The sequence below is a fragment of the Camelus dromedarius genome, chromosome 3 (genome assembly GCF_036321535.1).
Source record: "Camelus dromedarius isolate mCamDro1 chromosome 3, mCamDro1.pat, whole genome shotgun sequence".
NCBI lineage: Eukaryota > Metazoa > Chordata > Mammalia > Artiodactyla > Camelidae > Camelus > Camelus dromedarius.
In genome coordinates this window covers 77,056,796-77,076,037 of record NC_087438.1, presented here as the reverse complement: position 1 = coordinate 77,076,037, position 19,242 = coordinate 77,056,796, and the positions used below count along the sequence as shown (strand labels likewise).

Genomic DNA, 19,242 nt, shown 5'->3' with positions numbered 1-19,242 from the left:
TTTCATTCCTACTTAAATCACTAAAATTGAAAACGCTGGTCATGCCCAGCATGGAGCATCAGGATGCTTATACAGTGCTGGTAGGAGTATAAAATGGTACAACCACTTTGGAAAACCATTCACCAGTTTTCTTTTAAACTTAAAAATCTATGATTCAGCATTTAAACTTCCAGGTGTGTAATCAAGAGAAGTTGAGTGCATATGTCCACCTAAAGATCTGTACAAGAATGTGCATAGTAATGTTCTACATAATAGCCTCCAAACTGCTGACAACCCAAATGCCCATCAAGAGGATAAAAGCTTAATCAGTTGAGCTGTAATCAGACAGTGGATAACTACACAGCATTAAAAAAAAAATAACTGATACATGCAATAGCATGGGTGAATCTCATAGGAATTTTGGTGAGCAGAAAACATGAAACACAGAAGACTATATACTGTATGAGTTCATTTATATGACATTCATAAGCATGGCAGCTAAACTGATACAAAAATCAGAATAGTGGTTACCTCTGGGGAGTGAATATTGATTGGTAAAGGGCAAAAGGGAACTTCCTGAGGTACTAGAAATGTTCTGTGTAGTGATTACACGAATACTTAGATTACATCAGAAACTTAAGATTGGTGTACTTTTCATATGCATGTTTTATCTCAGTAATTCAGAGAAAAATTTAAGGCTAATTTTTATTATGAAATAGTCAAACTATTCACAAGAAAGTAGTGAGTAATGTAGTCATGCTGGATGATGTCATCTTGAGGCAAACTAACTGGATGTGACTGTAAACATGTGCAATTTTTTTATGAGGTTCATAACTCAGAATTTACAAAAATAATTTAACAAAATATCATTGGAATAAGTAGCTTCCCAAGCTGGCTTCTTTGAAAGTCTTAAAAAAATTTTTTTAACATTAAATTTCAATAGTTTTATTTACTTTTATGGTTACAGCATTTATCAGTAGACATCTTACAATATGCACAGAAACTTTTTTAAAAGTTTGTATTACAAGTTATGCTTATTCACTATATTTAAAAATTAGAAAATATGGACAAACAAAAAGAGGTATCAAAATCATCCATTGAAAAAAAATTTTAATACAAGAGGTAACCTTTGGTAATGTATGTATTTTTGTCTCTGTTAGCACGTTTTATGCAGGCATGCAATCAATGGGATTATATTTTGCAGCACGCTTTTTTATTTAATATAGTCACCTTTTCATATCATTAAATATTTTATAATATTTTCTGAGTTGTATAGTATTCTATTATATGCCTAATGCCATACGTTTATTTAATCTTTATTGTTGGACATCCAGGTTTACATGGCCTTTTAATTTATGGTTTTAGTGGTTTTTTTAATATTTTTTCCTTATGATTCTTTAACATATTTTTTAAAACACCATTAATATACCAGTAGTTTTGAAAAATTAGGTATATGTCCTATGATGTGTCAAGGATTTCTTTTTATTGTTGTTTTTGAATTCTTAAATCTTTGTACCTTTTCGAAAAACAACATTTTTTGTAGTACCTATTATTTTAAAATTAGGAAACAAAAAACAAGCCCCCCAAATTGCTTATAATCCCAACTTCAATAGAATACTACTGTTAACGTCTTGATTGTTCCCAGATCAGCATTACCTGAGAATTTATTGAAAATGCAGATTCCCAGTCTTTACCCTAGACTTCAGTGAATCAGCAGTCTGTTCTAATAAGCTCTTCAGGTGATCCTGATCCTCTCTGAAGTTTGAGAACTACCACTGTAGGCTCTGGAGAAGAATCTTGTATAAAGAGAGACCTGAGCAGAACTGTGCTTTAAAAGGCTCACTGATAGTTCTGTGCAAGGTAGGACCGTTTAGGAGATTGTTTTAGTAGTAAGCAGGTGGGATAGTGACAGTATAACCAGGATAGTGACAGTAAGAATAGAAAAGGGGTGACTATAAGAGAAATCATAGAGGTAGAGTATAAAATTTGATAACTGATTGGGGATGTGAAGGAAGTGATGCTAAGGATTTGAACCTGGAGGGAAAGGAAGTTACTGCCATTTAACTGAAAGAATACATGGCAAAGAACAGGTTGTAGTGGCACAAAATGATAGTTTGGACTTTCACATATGAAGTGCATATCATCCAGATGTAAAGCCTCTCTCAGTCATACTGGGAAAGTAAGTCTGCAGCTTGCAAGTGAGTTTATGATTAGAGACATAATTGGAAGTTATCTGAGAAAGGTAGTTGCTGAATTGTGAGACTGCAGATTTTAAGAAATAGGGATAAGATTAAAAAATCATTGAAAGAGTACAAGCAGCAGTGGATGGAAGAGAATCAGGATCCTGAAAACTGCAGGTAGCCTATAGTGATAGTTCTCAAACTTAATGGAAGAGATGGTGTCCTGATGTTTATAGTACACATTTTAAAGTAATCTGCATTCATTTGAGAAAGGCATCCCTGTGCAAATTTATTCCCTATCCCACAGTTGTGATACACTCTGACATAAGTTCTGAACATGATAATCAGTCACTTCCACGTTCCCACATCTACTCATCTAAGCCTTTTTCCTCCAACATGGTCTATTATTTGAAGGTTAGATCTTAAGGTTACAGACTATTTCTTGTTATTAACATAGGAATTCTTTTCTTAGTGCTTGCAATGTCACTGTCAAGATAAACCAGAGAAATTGTCTTTGCTACAATCACTCATTTTTTTTTTTTTACTGATTTCCTTTTCTGTCTCTTTATGGATAATTTTCATATAAAGGAACACTGCCCATAGCTGTAAGATCATAAATATTCAAATATGTTGTCTTACAATTTGGAAACCTAATTGGCTAACAGAAGACTTTACTGTGAACTAAAATGGAATGCCTCAGAATATGTAAAATGTAAAGTCACACAAATTATTATTGAGGAACATACAGAAAAACTAGTAGAAAACAAAAGTTAGTTTCCAACATTCTTTGACAAAAATGTATCAAGGATTTAGATGGGAAGGAAACAGTGGGTCAAAACTCAGGAGATGGTGAGCATACAGTCATTTAACTATCTGCTGAATTTCAATTAAGTGTACTAGTAGAATGTACATAAATGTGGTATAGAAAAGCTTTGCTATTTATTGGGTTGTTAAATAAAATAGCATATTATAATGTGTTGTTTTTCATGGCCATGGTGGTATAGGCTTAAAGAGATAGATTCTAAATAAAGCTTTTGTGGCTTGGGCTAGTCTTTGAGTCTCAGTTGATCTGTCTGAAAAATGAGAATAATCCATTTCATCATATTGTTTCAAAAGCTAGAGATAATGTATCTTAACTGTTCCATATATATATAATATACTGCATGGAGACTATAAACACCATCATAAAATATTACTGTTGTTGGGATATAATTTATTATTCATAATTAGAAATCAGTAATATATGTAGAGTAATTTATAGTCTATGATGTTTTCAGATTGATCTGAAATAACTTTTTTTCCCCAGGAGACCTAAATGCCAAGAAACTTTGAATCATGTCTTCAGAAAGTTACTTAGAATTTTGTCATGTTAATATACTGTGTTCTTTTTTACAGGAAGTACTTAAACAACTACAAGGAAGTATTGAAGATGAAGCGATGGCTTCTTCTGGACAGATTGATTTATTAGAGCGTCTCAAAGGTAGATTTTTAAAAAGTGTTCTAAAGTAATTTCTTTAGACTCCAGTTGTCAACTTTAGGTGTATGTATCTAAGTACAGCTTTTCTTGATTAAAAGAGTGTTGGTATCAGTTTTCTTGTTATAATAGCCTTACCTATTAGGATGTAATTGTTAAAGTACAAATATGTGAAAAGTGTATTTGCTTGTCATTTTTTCAGTTAACATTTAATTGGCTTTGAATAAACTATTTTAGATTCCTTCCTTGATAATTTTTAGCTCCTAAAGCTCTTTGCTGTTCTGCCAGTCACTAAATAGGCCGTTAGTAAGCTGTGTACCACGGACTAGGCCCATTGCTTTATTTGAAGGAGCAGTGACCTTCTTTGTTTCATCCAGGATAGAAATGCTTTATCTTCTCATATATAAAGGCTATTTATAAGCCATTTTTAGTAGAATTTTAAAAAATGTCTTTCTTATTTTATTGCTTAAAAATTCAAATGTCAAATCAGGTAAGTGCTTAATTATAGTTTAAGCTAGGCAGAGAAATTACCTTTGGACCCCAAAATATATTCTTATCTAGCAGGAATTTAAGGAAGGACATTTTGTCTAATTTTCCCTTAACATCCTCCTTTTTCCCCTACTGACTCAAGCTGATTTTGGGAGGAAAGTTTAGCCATTCTGTTTCTAAATAGTGGTTTATTCAGTCATGTGTATTTGTGGCTTCCTCTGTTAGAAATCTAAAGTTGCAAGGTTCTAAGCCAAAAAGTGAACACTTTTTTTTAATGATTCAATATTTGTGTATATTGCAGAATGATCACCGCCACTTTCATATGTGCTTTGGCCTTACTGTTTTTTTTTAGGACTGTGTCTCTTCTTCTCTCTCCTACCTTTACATTTACCTAGAACCAGGAGTCAGTGAATTTCTCTGAGCATCAGCATTTCTGTTAAGGATTTCCTCTGTTTCCTACATAAATTGCTGCTCAATAGTTGCCATAATTTAGTACTTCTCAAGGCTTTATGTACTATGTCTAATGTATTTTAAGTTATATTAAAGTCAGTTAAAATTTGAGATGTAAAATGTGAACCTAAGATATCACTTTTAAAAGATAATATACTTGAATTAGCAATATTTTAGACCACTTAAAGCAGTTGCTTTATAAAAACTTGTCTCTATTTTATTTAGAACTTAACTTAGATAGCAGTAACTTCCCTGGAGTGAAACTGCGGTCAAAAATGTCCCTCCGTTCTTTTGGAAGCCGAGAAGGATCTGTATCTAGTCGTTCAGGAGAGTGCAGTCCTGTTCCTATGGGTTCATTTTCAAGAAGAGGGTTTGTAAATGGAAGCAGAGAAAATACCGGTTATTTAGAAGAACTTGAAAAAGAGAGGTAACTTTTCTTCATTAAATAGTAAACTTTAAAAAATAAATAAAGAAATAAATAGTAAATTTTTATGCTCTAGTTTTTGCTATTATTTTGCAATAATATAAGATGGGAATTACGAAGTTATGTATGGTGGACTTAACACTTAGCATGTTGTATTTATTAATTCAAAAAAGTATGTTACTGGGGGAGGATATAGCTCAGTGACAGAGGACATCCTTAGCATGCATGAGGTCCTGGATTCAATCCCTAGTACCTCCATATATATAAATAAACAAACAAATAAATAAATAACCTAATTACCTCCCTCCCAAAAAATAGAAAAAAAAATTTTTTAATAGTATATTACTGATTGTGCTTAGGTTAAATCTAAAAATATAGAGGAGGCAGTTTTCTTGGGATTCTAAACTTCTCCTTTGTCACTTGGCTACTTCAGATCCTCTGTACATTGAGTAATACACATGATCACAATAGTTATATCTGGTTAAAGTATGTAACTGATTTTTAATTGAATTTCTAATCAGAGATGAATCTTTTGAAATGAAATAACTACTAGATCCTGTATAAGGTGACTGCTTCCATTATGAAAGGCCTATTACAGGTGCCCACAAATGAATCATTTTTTAGTTTATCAGTTTCATTGTGTACAAAACATTGTTTGACGTATAGAATGAGTTCTGGTTTCTCACAGCTGATGTATGAATTCTTTTCTTCTTAAAGTTAAAATCATCCCACTACAAATAGCAGAATCTATATCATTATCAAGAACTTGGTCAGGTGTTTTTTTACCTCCTAAATGATTATAAATTCCTTTATGCGTGATTGTTACCTTATTATCTTTATATTCTTAAAAGTTCTGTTAGACTTTCAAGAAATGTTCAAATGTGTAAATGTTACTTGTTAGCTCTGAGGCCTTGGTCAAGTCATTAAGTTTTTGTGTTATTCCCTTCTATAAAACAGAAGTATGGTTCTACCCTGTGGAGTTAGGGAAATTGAATATTAATGTGTGGAAAATGCCTCACATATCTCACTGAGAGGCAGAAGACCTTTTACTACTTTCTCTCTGGTTGTAGGTGTGTCTATCTATAAAAATAGGGATAATCATCTGGACCAGAAGTAGTGTTAAGCTTTCTTAAGTGTTAAACTCTTGAGTTTACATGACTTTCTGTTTCTTACCTTGAACCAGGACTATTTCTGTCTGACAGTATAGGAAACACTGTCCTCAAAAATAAGACGCTAGCCAGGGTCTACAGTCTTCCTTCTCTTTGTCCCCTTTGAGCTCTGTGAAGAGGTAAAGGACATGTGAGCATACTGACTTTCCTAGGAACTTAATTTGCTTCATGTAGGTGAAGTCCTGATTTTATTAGCAGAGAGAGAGGAAGGAGAGAGAGAGAGAGAAAGAGAAAGTGTGTGTGTGTGTGTGTATGTGTGTGTGTGTGTGTGTAGTTCTGGTCTATCTTGTGTCCTCTTGGTTCAGATGGAGGTAAATTTAGTCCTTGCTAAAGATTTGTGACAAAATGTTTATTTTGTTCTCACACTTGATTGTTAGTTTGGCTAGGAGTAGGCTCAAACTCATTTTCCTTCTTCATAATCAGTGTCACTGATAAGAAATTTGATACCAGTCTGATTCACATTCCTTTGTAGGAAACCATTTTTCTTCTTTTGAAGCTGTTAGAATGCCTTGGTATACAGTATACATGTTTTCTTAATTTACCATGCTGGATATTTACTGTGCCCTTTTGATCTGGAATTTAATTTTCTTTAGCTTTTGAAAATTCTGTTATTTCTCGATGATTTTCCCCCTCTGTCTATTTCTTTCTAGACGTCTCTTTAAGTCATAGATTAACTCTCTCTTTGTCTCTTTTTTTTCTTGTTTTCTGTATTGCCCAAGATAAGTGAGATAAATGTTAGAAAGTAGTCAAGCCAGGACTCACACCCAGGTCCATAACCTTTTTGAACCTATTTTCCAGAATGTAGAATGAGCATAAGAATAACTGCCTTAAAAGATGTTATGAGGATAAAGTTAGGTTTTTTTATAAGTACTAGGCACTACGTCTTGTACATTCAATAAATGTTAGCTATTGTCATGTTAGCCATTAAAACAGTTAACATATATTTGTTAAACACCTAATATATGTGTGCCATGCTCTTCTAGATGACCTTGAGTTAGCTAGAGGACTAAGAAGACATGATGATTACATTTTAAGGAAGACTGTTGACAGTCACTAAATAAGCCTTTAGTACACTAAACCATAAAGACCCACGAGCTTCTGGGTCTAGATCTTGTTTCAGTTTTGAGTCTTAAGCACTGTTGTGGGAGTTACAAGATGAACTCGTATCATTTAACCATTTGTTACCATTTTGGTTCAAGGCACAATAACCTTGGCTTCCAGAGCATTTTGCCGCAGTTCTATTTTAAGCTTGATAGTAACAACCTACCCTTATTCTCCCTAACCTTTTCCTCATTCCACCACCATTACTAACATTAGCCTATCAATTTAAGTACTTCTAGTACCCAGATCTTATTTAAATAAGCCTGTTTATTGGAGAGTAATCAGAGGAAGTAGCATCTGTGCCTCATTTCCCCACCTTAGTCCTGGTAGGTCCTGCAGGTCCTCACCAGAGAACACTGAAGAATAAAATCACATCTCATTCTTATGCAAATTGTGGTATCCAGCTTGTGAAAGAGGTTCAGGCTTTCTCTATTGCTTTCTCTTGCTTCTTTTGTCAAAAATGGGAGGGAGGGGGCTGTTTCTCATTGGTCTACACTCAGCTTTTCATATCATAAGCAGGGGCTTGCTTCCTCCCCATGAATTCCCTCACTACTGAGGTTGCCACATCAAAAGTGAAGGCTTATTTCTAATTTTTTTTAATGCTTCTCAGTAAAGGAAAGGGAATTTTAGCAAGATTAGAACCTTCCACATACTCACATGCATACATATTCTCCAAGAAAACACAATCAAATAGAATTTTAAAGCAATAATATCAGAGTGGGGAACAACTCTCTGTGTAAGAGCAAACCCCAGAAGCCATAATAAAAAATATCCTGAGATCTGACTACAGGAAAATCAAAATTTTCTACACAGCAAAATCATTATTAACAAAGCTTAAAGACAAGTGATAAACTGAGAAAATATATTTATAACTGACAAAGAGCTATCATTCTTAATATATGAGTTCCTATAAGTAAGAAAAAGTCACAGAAAGGGAAATACAAATGGATTTTAAACTTGAAAAAATGCTTAATTTCACTTTTACTAAAAGAAATCAAATTAAAACTACAGTGATATACTGGTTTTCTTAAACCCTAGATATGTAAAAAAATTTTTTAAGTTTTATAAAACATTTACACTGGTGAAAGTGACAGGAGCATAAATTGGTGTAATACCTAATAAGGGCAGTAAGTTAAAAATTCACATATCCTAGGCATTGATCTTTATACATGCTTGCACATGTGTGAAATGAAGTTATTATAAGGCTGTTCAGTGCAGCATTGTTTATAATAGCAAAAGATTAGAAAGACCCCAAATGCCCTCTAACACAGAACCAGTTATAGTTTATCCCTTTGTGGATTCATGAGTATCTACATAGCTGGCAAGAAATACTATAGGACCTTTTTATGTTCTGATAACAGAATGATCTCCCAGATAGATTTTTAAGTGGAAAAAAAAAGTTACATGACAGAATACATAATAATATGCTACTGTTTATGTTTAAAAATTTCAATGTAAATATACACATACATCCATTCATTTTTATAGAATATCTCTGGAAATATACACAAGAGAATAGTAGTGGTCACTTTGGGAAAGAACCACACGAAAGGAGGTAGATCACATACTTCTTGTACCTACTGATTTTTTCCTGTTAACATTCTCATTTTGCATTTATAATGATCGGATATAGAGCATCTTGATATAGATTGTTATTGAGGACATCATCAATTGGGTTGTCAGAAATTATGTAACAAATTTGTCTTCAGATTCCAAATTAAGAAAATATTTCTCTTCCGCAGAATAACTTCTTATTACACAGTGACAATATAATTATTATTTTGGCTGCTGAGAAGCTGAAAGCTACATCTGTGTCCAATGCAGTAGTTCCCTATACTCTAGGTTTGGTGGTTTTTTTGGGGTTTTGTTTTTTTTTTTTGTATAATTACTGCTTTTCTTTACTTCTTTATTAAACTTTTTATTCTTGTATTAATTTGGGGTTTTTAATATCTGTACTTCTTAATCTAAACCATCATCAAATTCTTAGGCTATAAATGTGAAGAAAGCTTTCAGTTGAGATGTAAACATTCTAGTAAGAACAGTTACCATCTTATTTAAGTGAAAAAGATTAAAACTTTTTATTACTCAAATTTGAATGATTATAATATTCCAAGTCCCACCTTTAAAAATCCAAAATTAATAAAATGTTCATTTGTTCATTATAAATAGTTACATAGAGAACATTACAATTACAGCTGATAAGAATTGCTATTATTAGGGGGGAGGGTATAGTTCAGTGGTAGAGCACATGCTTAGCATGCACAAGGTCCTGGGCTCAATCCCCAGTACCTCCTCTAAAAATAAAGAAATAAGTAAACCAAATTACCACTCTTCCCCTTGCCCCAAAGAATTACTGTTATGTGCTCTATATTATCATTGTATGAATTTATCTTTTTTTTTAAAACAGATCATTACTTCTTGCTGACCTTGACAAAGAAGAAAAGGAAAAAGACTGGTATTACGCTCAACTGCAGAATCTCACTAAAAGAATAGATAGTCTTCCTTTAACTGAAAATGTAAGTAAATTGGTAATATGACTTACTTTTATATCTAAAAGTATATATAAATTTATACCTACATTTACAGTTATTTGTAAACTGTAATATGTTTAATCCAACTTTAAACCTAAATATATAATAATTAATAAATTTTGTTTATAAAGATGGTGAAACTTCATTATGCCCAAGCATATTTATTTTAAATACCTTCTTAAGAAAATCTCTTAAGTTTGATTACTAAAGGACTCAGGATTCAGCTAGGCAACTGATTTTTTATTCTGTGTATTGAATTATCAAACATACTCTGTTCAGATGCTAATTACCATCTCTGTTTTTTGAACCATATTATAGGACTTATGCCAGATAGTTTTTACAATAAGTTTTATCTTTGAGATAATTTGAGTTCTGTTTCAGTTATTATAAATGACAGTAGCTTTTGGCATGAATCTTAGGGCTTTTTGCAAAAACTAAAATTTGTTTTGCAAGTAGAACTATGTAAAAAAATAATTTAATCCTGTCAGCCTCTCCCTCCCCACCCAGTCTCTCCATGTCACCTATTTTATACATGGGATGGCACACATAAGAACATTTTTGAAGTACATTAATAATTTTAAACAAGACTATATTTTTACTGTTGTCCATAAATTTTTTAATGATTTTTAAACAGAGAAAAATAGACTAATTAAAATGTTATCTTTCACTCTTAGCTTAGATTTTTCATTTTCTAATAGCATTTTTGAGAGAACATAATAAGCAAAATGCAAAACTACAAAGAAGGAACACCTTTTCCAAAACACATAGTTAGCCACTTTCTTGTGTGGGCAGTCTGGCGAGAGGTAGAACTAGAAGCTCAAAATCCGGGATTTTGAGAGGCAAAAAAATCCCCCTCCTGATGATGTCCTTAATATCTTTTGGGGCATTAAGGAGACATCGCTAGTGAAAGAAGAGTTCACCGAGATTGTTAGCACATGAGGATTAGGAACTCAGGAGCATTTGCTGGGATTTTTACTTAAGAAAATATCAAAGCATAGTTTCCCTTACCATTCACTTTGGTAATTGGAGTATACAAAATTTAGGGTCCAACTGTCTGCATGCAGTCATGTATGTGACAACTCGAGAGATTGGTTAATATCTGAAACAAAAATCATTCCCATATTAATTTATTAAATAGCCAATCACATTTATTTAATAGGATATGCAAGACATTATGGACCATTGGCAGCCAATGTGAATTGCTTATATTTCATAAATATTTTTTAATTTCACAAAACTTTGCTTTTATGTTGAGAAGCCAAGTTAAGAACACTTCCATATAGAAGTACTTATCAGGATATTAGGCATTGTTTAAAACATCAGATCTAAACAAGTTTATACTGTATAGCACAGGGAAATATATTCAATGTCTTGTAGTAGCTTACAGTGAAAATGAATATATGCATGTTCATGTGTGACTGAAGTATTGTGCTGTGCACTAGAAATTGACACAACATTGTAAACTGACTATACCTCAATAAAAAATAAAAGACAAAAATTAAAAAATAAATAAATAAAACATCAGATCTAAACCAAGTTACTGTAATGTACTATGTCGTGTAGCACTTTTTTTTGCCAAAGGTTTTGGGAAGAAGAGGACAAATAAGTGGAGTTAAACTAGCTCATTGGGAATTAGAAATAACATGCAGACTAATTTCATCTAGGTTGCAACCCGTAATTTGGGTATGCTTATAGGAATACATTCTGCATGTGAATGCCATCTGTATTTGCAGGGGAAAAGGTGAGAGCTCCTCTAACTTAACTAACAACACAGTTTAGAATCCTTGGACCTACAGAATGCTATACATGTGCATGCAGCTTCCCACTGGGCATAGAGAGTGTGAAAATTCGGCAGCACTTCATTATTCCCTTTACGGCCCATTATAACTGTTACCTATCATTGTCTAATTGTATTTTAGCCTTTATTACTTGTTGGAGCATGTCTTTTTAAGTTTCTTTACCTTGTCCTTTTCATCCTTTTTTATGCCTAGCAGTTACCACAGTAATTTCAGTTTTAATTAGAGGGCTAATAAAATTTTGAATGAATTAACACCCACTTTGTGAAGAAGTACTTTTTTTGTTGTTTTAACTTTGGTTCACATTTGAATTTTACCAAAAAGTTAGTATTGTAATTTATGATTATGTTATTTAAAAGCTTTTCCTTTTCCCATTTTCTCCATGTCACAAATGAGAAAGTTCTCTCTGTTTAGTCTGCATATATGAAACAATCCTTACCTTAAACTGAGGTATAAACTTAAGGATGATGGACCTGATTCTTGATTTTTCTTTGTGGTCTACACTAATATGCTAGTTTTTAATGATTCAAAGTAGGACCTTGTAGTACCTTGTAGTACCTCTTCAGAGCAGAAGGATCATAGGTAACTGAAGATAGGCTTATCCTAACTGAACCAATTATATATTTTAAATGAAATAGTACAATTTAATTAAAGCCCTTTGTGACTATGGGGCAATAAAAGTATCTCAGCTCTGCATTTCACATCAGGGATCCAGACTGGGCCTAGCACTGATAATCAAGTTTTAGGACTCTTTGGAGTAGAAAATAATTTTCTTATGCACAACAATTTATATATTTACTTAATTATTTTCTTTATTGGTACTTATATGCCTTTTGGTTTTTACTGATAAACACACGAGATATTAACATTTTAATTTTATTTGTGGTTTTAGTTTTCCTTACAAACGGATATGACCAGAAGGCAATTGGAATATGAAGCAAGGCAAATCAGAGTTGCAATGGAAGAACAATTAGGTACTTGCCAGGATATGGAAAAACGAGCCCAGGTAACTTATTTATTATTAAACTATGAAGCAGCACTAGCTAGAGATCTATGAAGAATGTAATGAATTATAATTCTGTTAACACTGATTAAATTTTATTATTAAAGATGTTTTAAAGTCTGTCTTTACTTGGCACTAACTCAAAATAAGAATAATTTACCTTGACTTATGGGCAACATAACCAGTGTTCACATAATTCTGCCTTCATATTTCATTTCCCTGATACTGTTCTGCTGTGCCTTGGAATTGTAAGGGGGGAAAAGAATTAGATGCTGGTCTAGTAGCTGATTGCTAGCTTCATTTATTCTTGGAGACTTCTGAGTACATATAATGACATTCAGAATACTTCCATGCTATTCAAGTTGTAATATAAAAAAGAAAGCTCTCATTCCAGGAAAGTAGGAAAAAAAACAGAAGGAAAGCATTCGGAAGATGAAATGAGTAGGGAACACATTTCCCATATTTCTACCCTCAACTATGTCAAGAAAGAATATTAAAAAAACAACAGCAGCTTTGGGGACAAATTGGAAAAAGAACATTATTTGAAAGATTTTTTTTAAGTAAATAGCTGATGTAAAGGAGGACTTATATTTGTATATGTGGTATAAATATATTTTTGTGTTCTGCAAAGTTTATTTCATAGTTTTAAAGTCACTAATACAAGACATTTTACATTCCCCAAAGTTTAGTCTTTATCTTTTATGTAGTAGCTTCCTAAATATAATCTGTATTCTTTTTATGCTGGAGTTATAGCAGTAGACTAAAGAAGTACTTAAACACAAGTACCATGGACATTTCATAGTCCGTACCTGTCAGTTTCACAGTGAGGCTAGAGGCTCAACTAATATATCCACATATTAGTTAGTTGTATTATAATATGTACAATTGACCCTTGAACAATGCAGAGGTTAATCCACATATAATTGAAAGTTGGCTCTCCACATTCACAGATTAAACCAACCACAGACCATGTAGTACTAGTATTTATTATTGAAAAATACCCATATATAAGTGGACCCACACAGTTCAAATCTGTATTGTTCAAAGGTTAACTATATATATAAATACATAACATTCCTTTTTCTTAATCTCCTCTCACCCCCATCCCATTCAGATTAATGTCTTAAATTTCAAAAATAAAACTTTAAAAAATAAACTGTGTAGTAGAAAATATACATGAATATCTTTCTAATATTGGAATAAGAAAGGATTTCTTAAGACATAAAACTTAATTATAAAAGTAAGAATTAGTACATTTTGCTATGTTAAAATTAAGAATTTATCTTCATTAGGTATCTTAAAGAAAGTAAAGATATGTTACAAATAGGGAGAAAGTGTTTATCACTATATAACATAGAATTAAAATTAAGAATATATAAAGAATTTCCAAATGTATTTTAAACTGTATAATAAAATTAATACAAATTCAGTATTTGTAGCATATGCTATTTTCATGGAATTATTTTAAAACATCAGGCAGGTTTTTTTGTTTACTGAAAAATTATGAGAAATTTTACTTTAGTTTATATGAATTTGCATTTTTAGAATGTGAATATATGGAACACTATATACAGAAGTTAGTTTTTCTCTATTTGTTAATGTATTTTTAGAGATATTTAAGGAACAAAATGAAATGGTAGATGTAAAAATTCCTTGTTATAGAAATACAAATAAGTGTATTCCAGATGGTTTAATCTATACTCTAGAAAAGAAATCAATTTGAGTTCTTTCTTAGCCATTTTGTTCAGCCGTGTACAGATACAGTCATTGTAATTTTATTCTAGAATACAGTGTTCTTCATTTTGTTAGTTAATATTCTAAGGAAATTTTATCCCATAGTTTTACAAATACAGCAAGCATTCATTTATTCTAGAAATAGTCATATAAAGTTTAAGGTTAAAGAAATATTGTAGACAGAGTTAAGAAGGGAAATAATGGAAATGTTTATAGTATATATGAGGGGTTAAATATTCCTAATATACAGGAAGCACCTACAAATCAATTGCAAACAAGACAACCAAATAGTGAAATAGTCAGAAAACATGAGTAGTCCAATCACAAAAGTGCAAGTGGTTAATAAACAGTTGTGAAAAGATGCTTAAACATCACTAGTCACCAGAGAAATGTAACATAAAATAATGTTTTTTGTTGGTCGTGGTGGATTTTTTTGGTTTGGTTGGTTGGGTTTTTGCCTATCAGACTGGCAAAACTTTCAAGTTTAATGACATGCAGTATTGGTGAGAGTGAGAAACATTGTGTATCTGTTGTAAGAATAAACTGATACATTCGTGAAGGACAACGTAGTGCTACCTGTTAAAATGAAAATACTTGTACCCTCTGACCTGGTAATTCTGTAGGACTCTCAGAACATGTCTTCCAGAAACACTAAAGCAACAAGAGTATAGGTATAAATTTTATGGTGTATATTGCAACATTATTTGTAAGACATTAACAAAGAGAGACAACTTCAATGTCCATCATTTGGGGCATTATTTAATAAATTATTAAATCAGTAATATGCAGATATTACAAATAATAAGGTAGTGGGAGTAATAGAAATACATTGTCCGGGTGCTTCTTTCCCTCCTGACTCTCAGCTTTAGTGACTCCACATTTAAAAGTAAAACTAGAATGGCCAGCTTTTAGGCCTGAAAGTAGATGTCAGGAGGACCTGAGTCCATGAGAAAAAGATGTGAGATCTCATTTGGAAGGAGACAGGATGGATAAAAAGTCTAAATAAAATAAGAATAGAGTGAACTTTTTTTTTTGTAAATAATTACTTATCAGAAACCAGAAGCCAATTTTATAGTAATTTGAGAAAATAGAGAAAATAGTAATAATATTAGTATTGCAGTCACATAGTTTGGTACTTGCTGTTATCACTATTGTTTAACTTTGTTTGGAGGCTCCATTAAAAAGAAAACAAGTTGTATAAATACTACACTTCCTTTCCAACTAAAAAGGAGGAAAGCAAATAATTGTCATTTGTAAATTATATGGTTATTCGCCTAGAAAAATCCTAGAGAATAAACCAAAAGAATATTTCAAATGATGAGAGCATTGAGTAAGGTGGCTGGAGTTAAGGTACATTACAAAAGTTGGTAGCTTTTCTCTAGTAGCAATAGGAACCAGTTAAAAATGGAAATGGGGTAGAAGGACCTGTCACAGTAACAGGAAACTTTTAAAGTACCTGGAATAGACCCACATAAAGAAAAATATAAAATTGCTAAAGGGCACAAAATGTGACTTTAAAAACAGAGAAGCCTAAGTGAGAAGACTTTAAATCCTAAAAATGCCTTTCTTGTAAAAACTAGTATATAAATAAAATACAGTTTCAAACATAATCTTAAAACTTTTTTGGAGCCTGGAAAAATGATTCTAACATTTGTAAAGTAAGAATTTCTAAAAATATTTAAGAAAGAAATTATAACGAGTAGGGATTTACCTTACCAATTGTTGAAATTTATTGTAAAAGTGTTACAGTAATTATAGTGTGATAGCACAGGAATAGACATAGGCAAATAAAACAGAATAGCAACTAGAAAAAGATATAAGAATACATAAAATATTTTAATGATAAAAACTATATTATAAGTTTGGGATGAAATGATAAATAATTCAATAAATGTATAGATATAACTATGAACCTGTTGGGGAGAAATTAAATTAGATCCCTACCTCACATCTTGTACAAGAATAATTATAGGTAGATTAATCTGAATGTGAAAGACAAACATAAAATTAATAGAAGAAGATAGAGGACAATAGAGATCTTGAATAAGAATGGAAGCTCAAAAGCAATAAAGGAGGGGGGGAGGGAAACAATTTATTTCATAAAATTTTAAAACATTGATCCTGCAGCAGATAAACTAAGGGAAAATATTTGAAACACATAAAGGGGAAAAGGTTAATATCCCTATGATATAAGAATTCCTACAAACTAATAAGAAAAAGACAATTTTTTTAATGGACAGAGGATGTAATCATTCAACTTATTGAAGAGAAAACGCAACTGATTAGTAAAACATACAAATGGCTGGTGAACAATTTCAGGAAACTCTATAAACAAAATCCACTCTTCCCCATGCCTGTGTTGAGTTAGTCTCTACTTATCTCTGTTAACAGTTTGGTTATTTATTTATTTTCTCCTTAATTTGTTCAATGTATGTTTGGGTACCCAGTATGGTAGTCCCTACTCCCCTCTATGCCTGTAAGCAAAGGTTGGAAAAATGGACATCAGGTTGTTCATAGAGCCTGTTCTGGGGAGTGGAGATTGGTAGGGTAAGGTTACTTATACTCTATTGCTGTAATTTTTTTATACTTAAATGGATATTATAGTTCAGTGTAGTTTTCCTGTTTCCTGGTTGACAGACATTTAGGTTATTTATAATTTTTCATTGTTAGAACAACTTTGATAAACACACTTATTCATATCATGTAGACATGCGCAACACTTTCTCTAGGTCGAGTCGGGAATCTTTTTCTTAAAGAGCCATATAGTAAATACTTCAGACTTTGTGGGCCATATGGCCTCTATTGCAACTACTCAGCTCTGCCTTTGTAGCAAGAAAGCAACCGAAGACAACAGTATGTAAGCAAATGGGCAGGACTGTGTTCCAGTAAAACTTAATTCATAAAAACAGATGGCTAGCAGGCGCTAATTTGCTGACCTCTGCTCTGGGGTATGTACCTAAAAGCATAATTGCTGGCCTTAAGGTATGAGTGTTTTGAATGGTGTTTGCCAGATTGCACTCAAAATGATTTCATTGATTTACCTTTTTCCTAGTAGTATGTGAGATTTCCTGTTTCTTTTGCATGTCTTTTTCAGCAGTTGTGAGTCATACTTTATAATTAACAATCAGTGTCAAATGAAATATTATCTTGTCATTTAGTTCATACTTACATGAATATTACTAAAGTTGACTATCTTTTCATTTATTAGACTCTTGGATTTTCTTTTTGTTATTTTTTCATATCCTTTGCCCATTTTCTATTATATTAAATGTCTCATTCTTATATATTTGAGAGATATTTTAATATCCTGTTGCTACCGCTCTGTTATAGATGATGTCTATCACAACCCCTCCCTCCCAAATCTGTTATGTCCTTTAGCCTCATGATAACAAAAATTAGTTTTTGTTATAAAGCTAAATTAATTGTATTGCCATATTTGTGCTTTCTTTGACTTACTTATATATTTTTTTCTAACCTCAAAGATACCCTCCTAATATTGCTAATAGTTTAATGTTTTATTTTTACAATTATAGTCTAATTCATTTCAGATTTGCTATTATATAGGTTTTGGAGTTAGAGATCTAATTATACATACATATACTTTTTATATCTGTATATAATTATTTGACATATTTGTAATAAAATATTATTAAATAATTGTATAATATTATTTATATATATATAATTACATATACACACACACACGTGAACATATACCCAGATAGATGCATATATATGTTGTTAACTAAATTTCCCTTTATCATTTATTGGCTATTCCTCCGTTTTCCCATGGATTAGTAATGCTGTCTCTGTCATATGACAAGTTTGTATTTGCTGGATATTTGTGGACTCTGTTCCATTTTAGTTTCTCTATACCTGCGCTGATACCACATTTGTTTTATTTGCTATAGTTTTATAAATCTTGGTACCTAGTAGGGTGAATCCTTATTTTTGTTTGTAAAATGTGTTTATATTCCATTTCATTACTCATTTGAAATTTAGTATCTAATTCAAAGAAAAGCCTGGTGGGCTTTTGATTAGAATTACTTTGAATTTATTAATTAATTTGAGGAGAATTTGTATCTTTACAATGTGAAGATTGGTTCTTGGTTGAAAGGATGGACTCTGGAGCCAGACCTCCTGGGTTCTAATTCCTGACCTGCCACTTATCAGCACTGTGACCTTGGGTAAACTATCTGCCTCAGTTTTCTCACTGGTAAGATACAGATAATGATACCCTGTAAAATGTGAGGATAAAATGAGTTAATACATGTAAAATACTTAGAATCCAGCACATAGTAAACACTCAGTAAATATTAAGTATTGTTACTAATTTTATATCTCTCCATTCATTTAGGACTAATTTTATGTTCTTCAATACAGATTTGTAATATTCTCCATAAAACTCTTACACATCTTTTTTCAGATTTATTCCTAGATATCTTACAGTTTTTATTGCTATTGTGAATGGGATTTTCTTTCCTTATATTACTAAATTTCATTTAAGTTATATGTGTCCATCAGTCTTTCTGAACTGTTTTATTAAATTGTCTCAGTAGTTTACAATTTTCTTGGGTTTTCCATTTAAACTGTTACATTGTTTACAAATAATAATTTTATCTTTTCCAGTTTTTTCTCTATGTTTTGAATAGGAACTCTAATACATTTTTGAATAAAAAATATTGATTGGTCTTCTTGTCTTGACTTTAAAGGGATCCTTATGAAATTTCTCTATTAAGTATGTTGTTTAGTCAGGGCTTTTGGTAGATACCATTTATGAAGTTAAGGAATTTACCTTCTATTTTTAATTTGTTGAGTTATCCTGAACTTATATTGAACTATATTACTGTGTACTTTTTCAAATCAGTTTTTCAGAAGTCATACCACCTCCATACCCCTAAACAATTAAGCA

The 19,242-nt window shown here is 31.9% G+C and overlaps 1 protein-coding gene across 14 annotated transcripts in view; it reads left to right on the top strand.

Annotated features, from left to right (window-relative positions):
• Window positions 1–19,242, top strand: part of APC (APC regulator of WNT signaling pathway) — a 127,278-nt gene that overhangs the window by 56,246 nt on the left and 51,790 nt on the right. For all 14 annotated transcript variants that reach the window (XM_031448815.2, XM_064483145.1, XM_031448820.2 and 11 more), the window contains 4 exons: window positions 3,555–3,639; window positions 4,798–4,999; window positions 9,674–9,782; window positions 12,486–12,599. In XM_031448815.2, coding sequence (XP_031304675.1) covers window positions 3,555–3,639; window positions 4,798–4,999; window positions 9,674–9,782; window positions 12,486–12,599 — 510 coding nt within the window. The remainder of the gene's footprint in view (window positions 1–3,554; window positions 3,640–4,797; window positions 5,000–9,673; window positions 9,783–12,485; window positions 12,600–19,242) is intronic.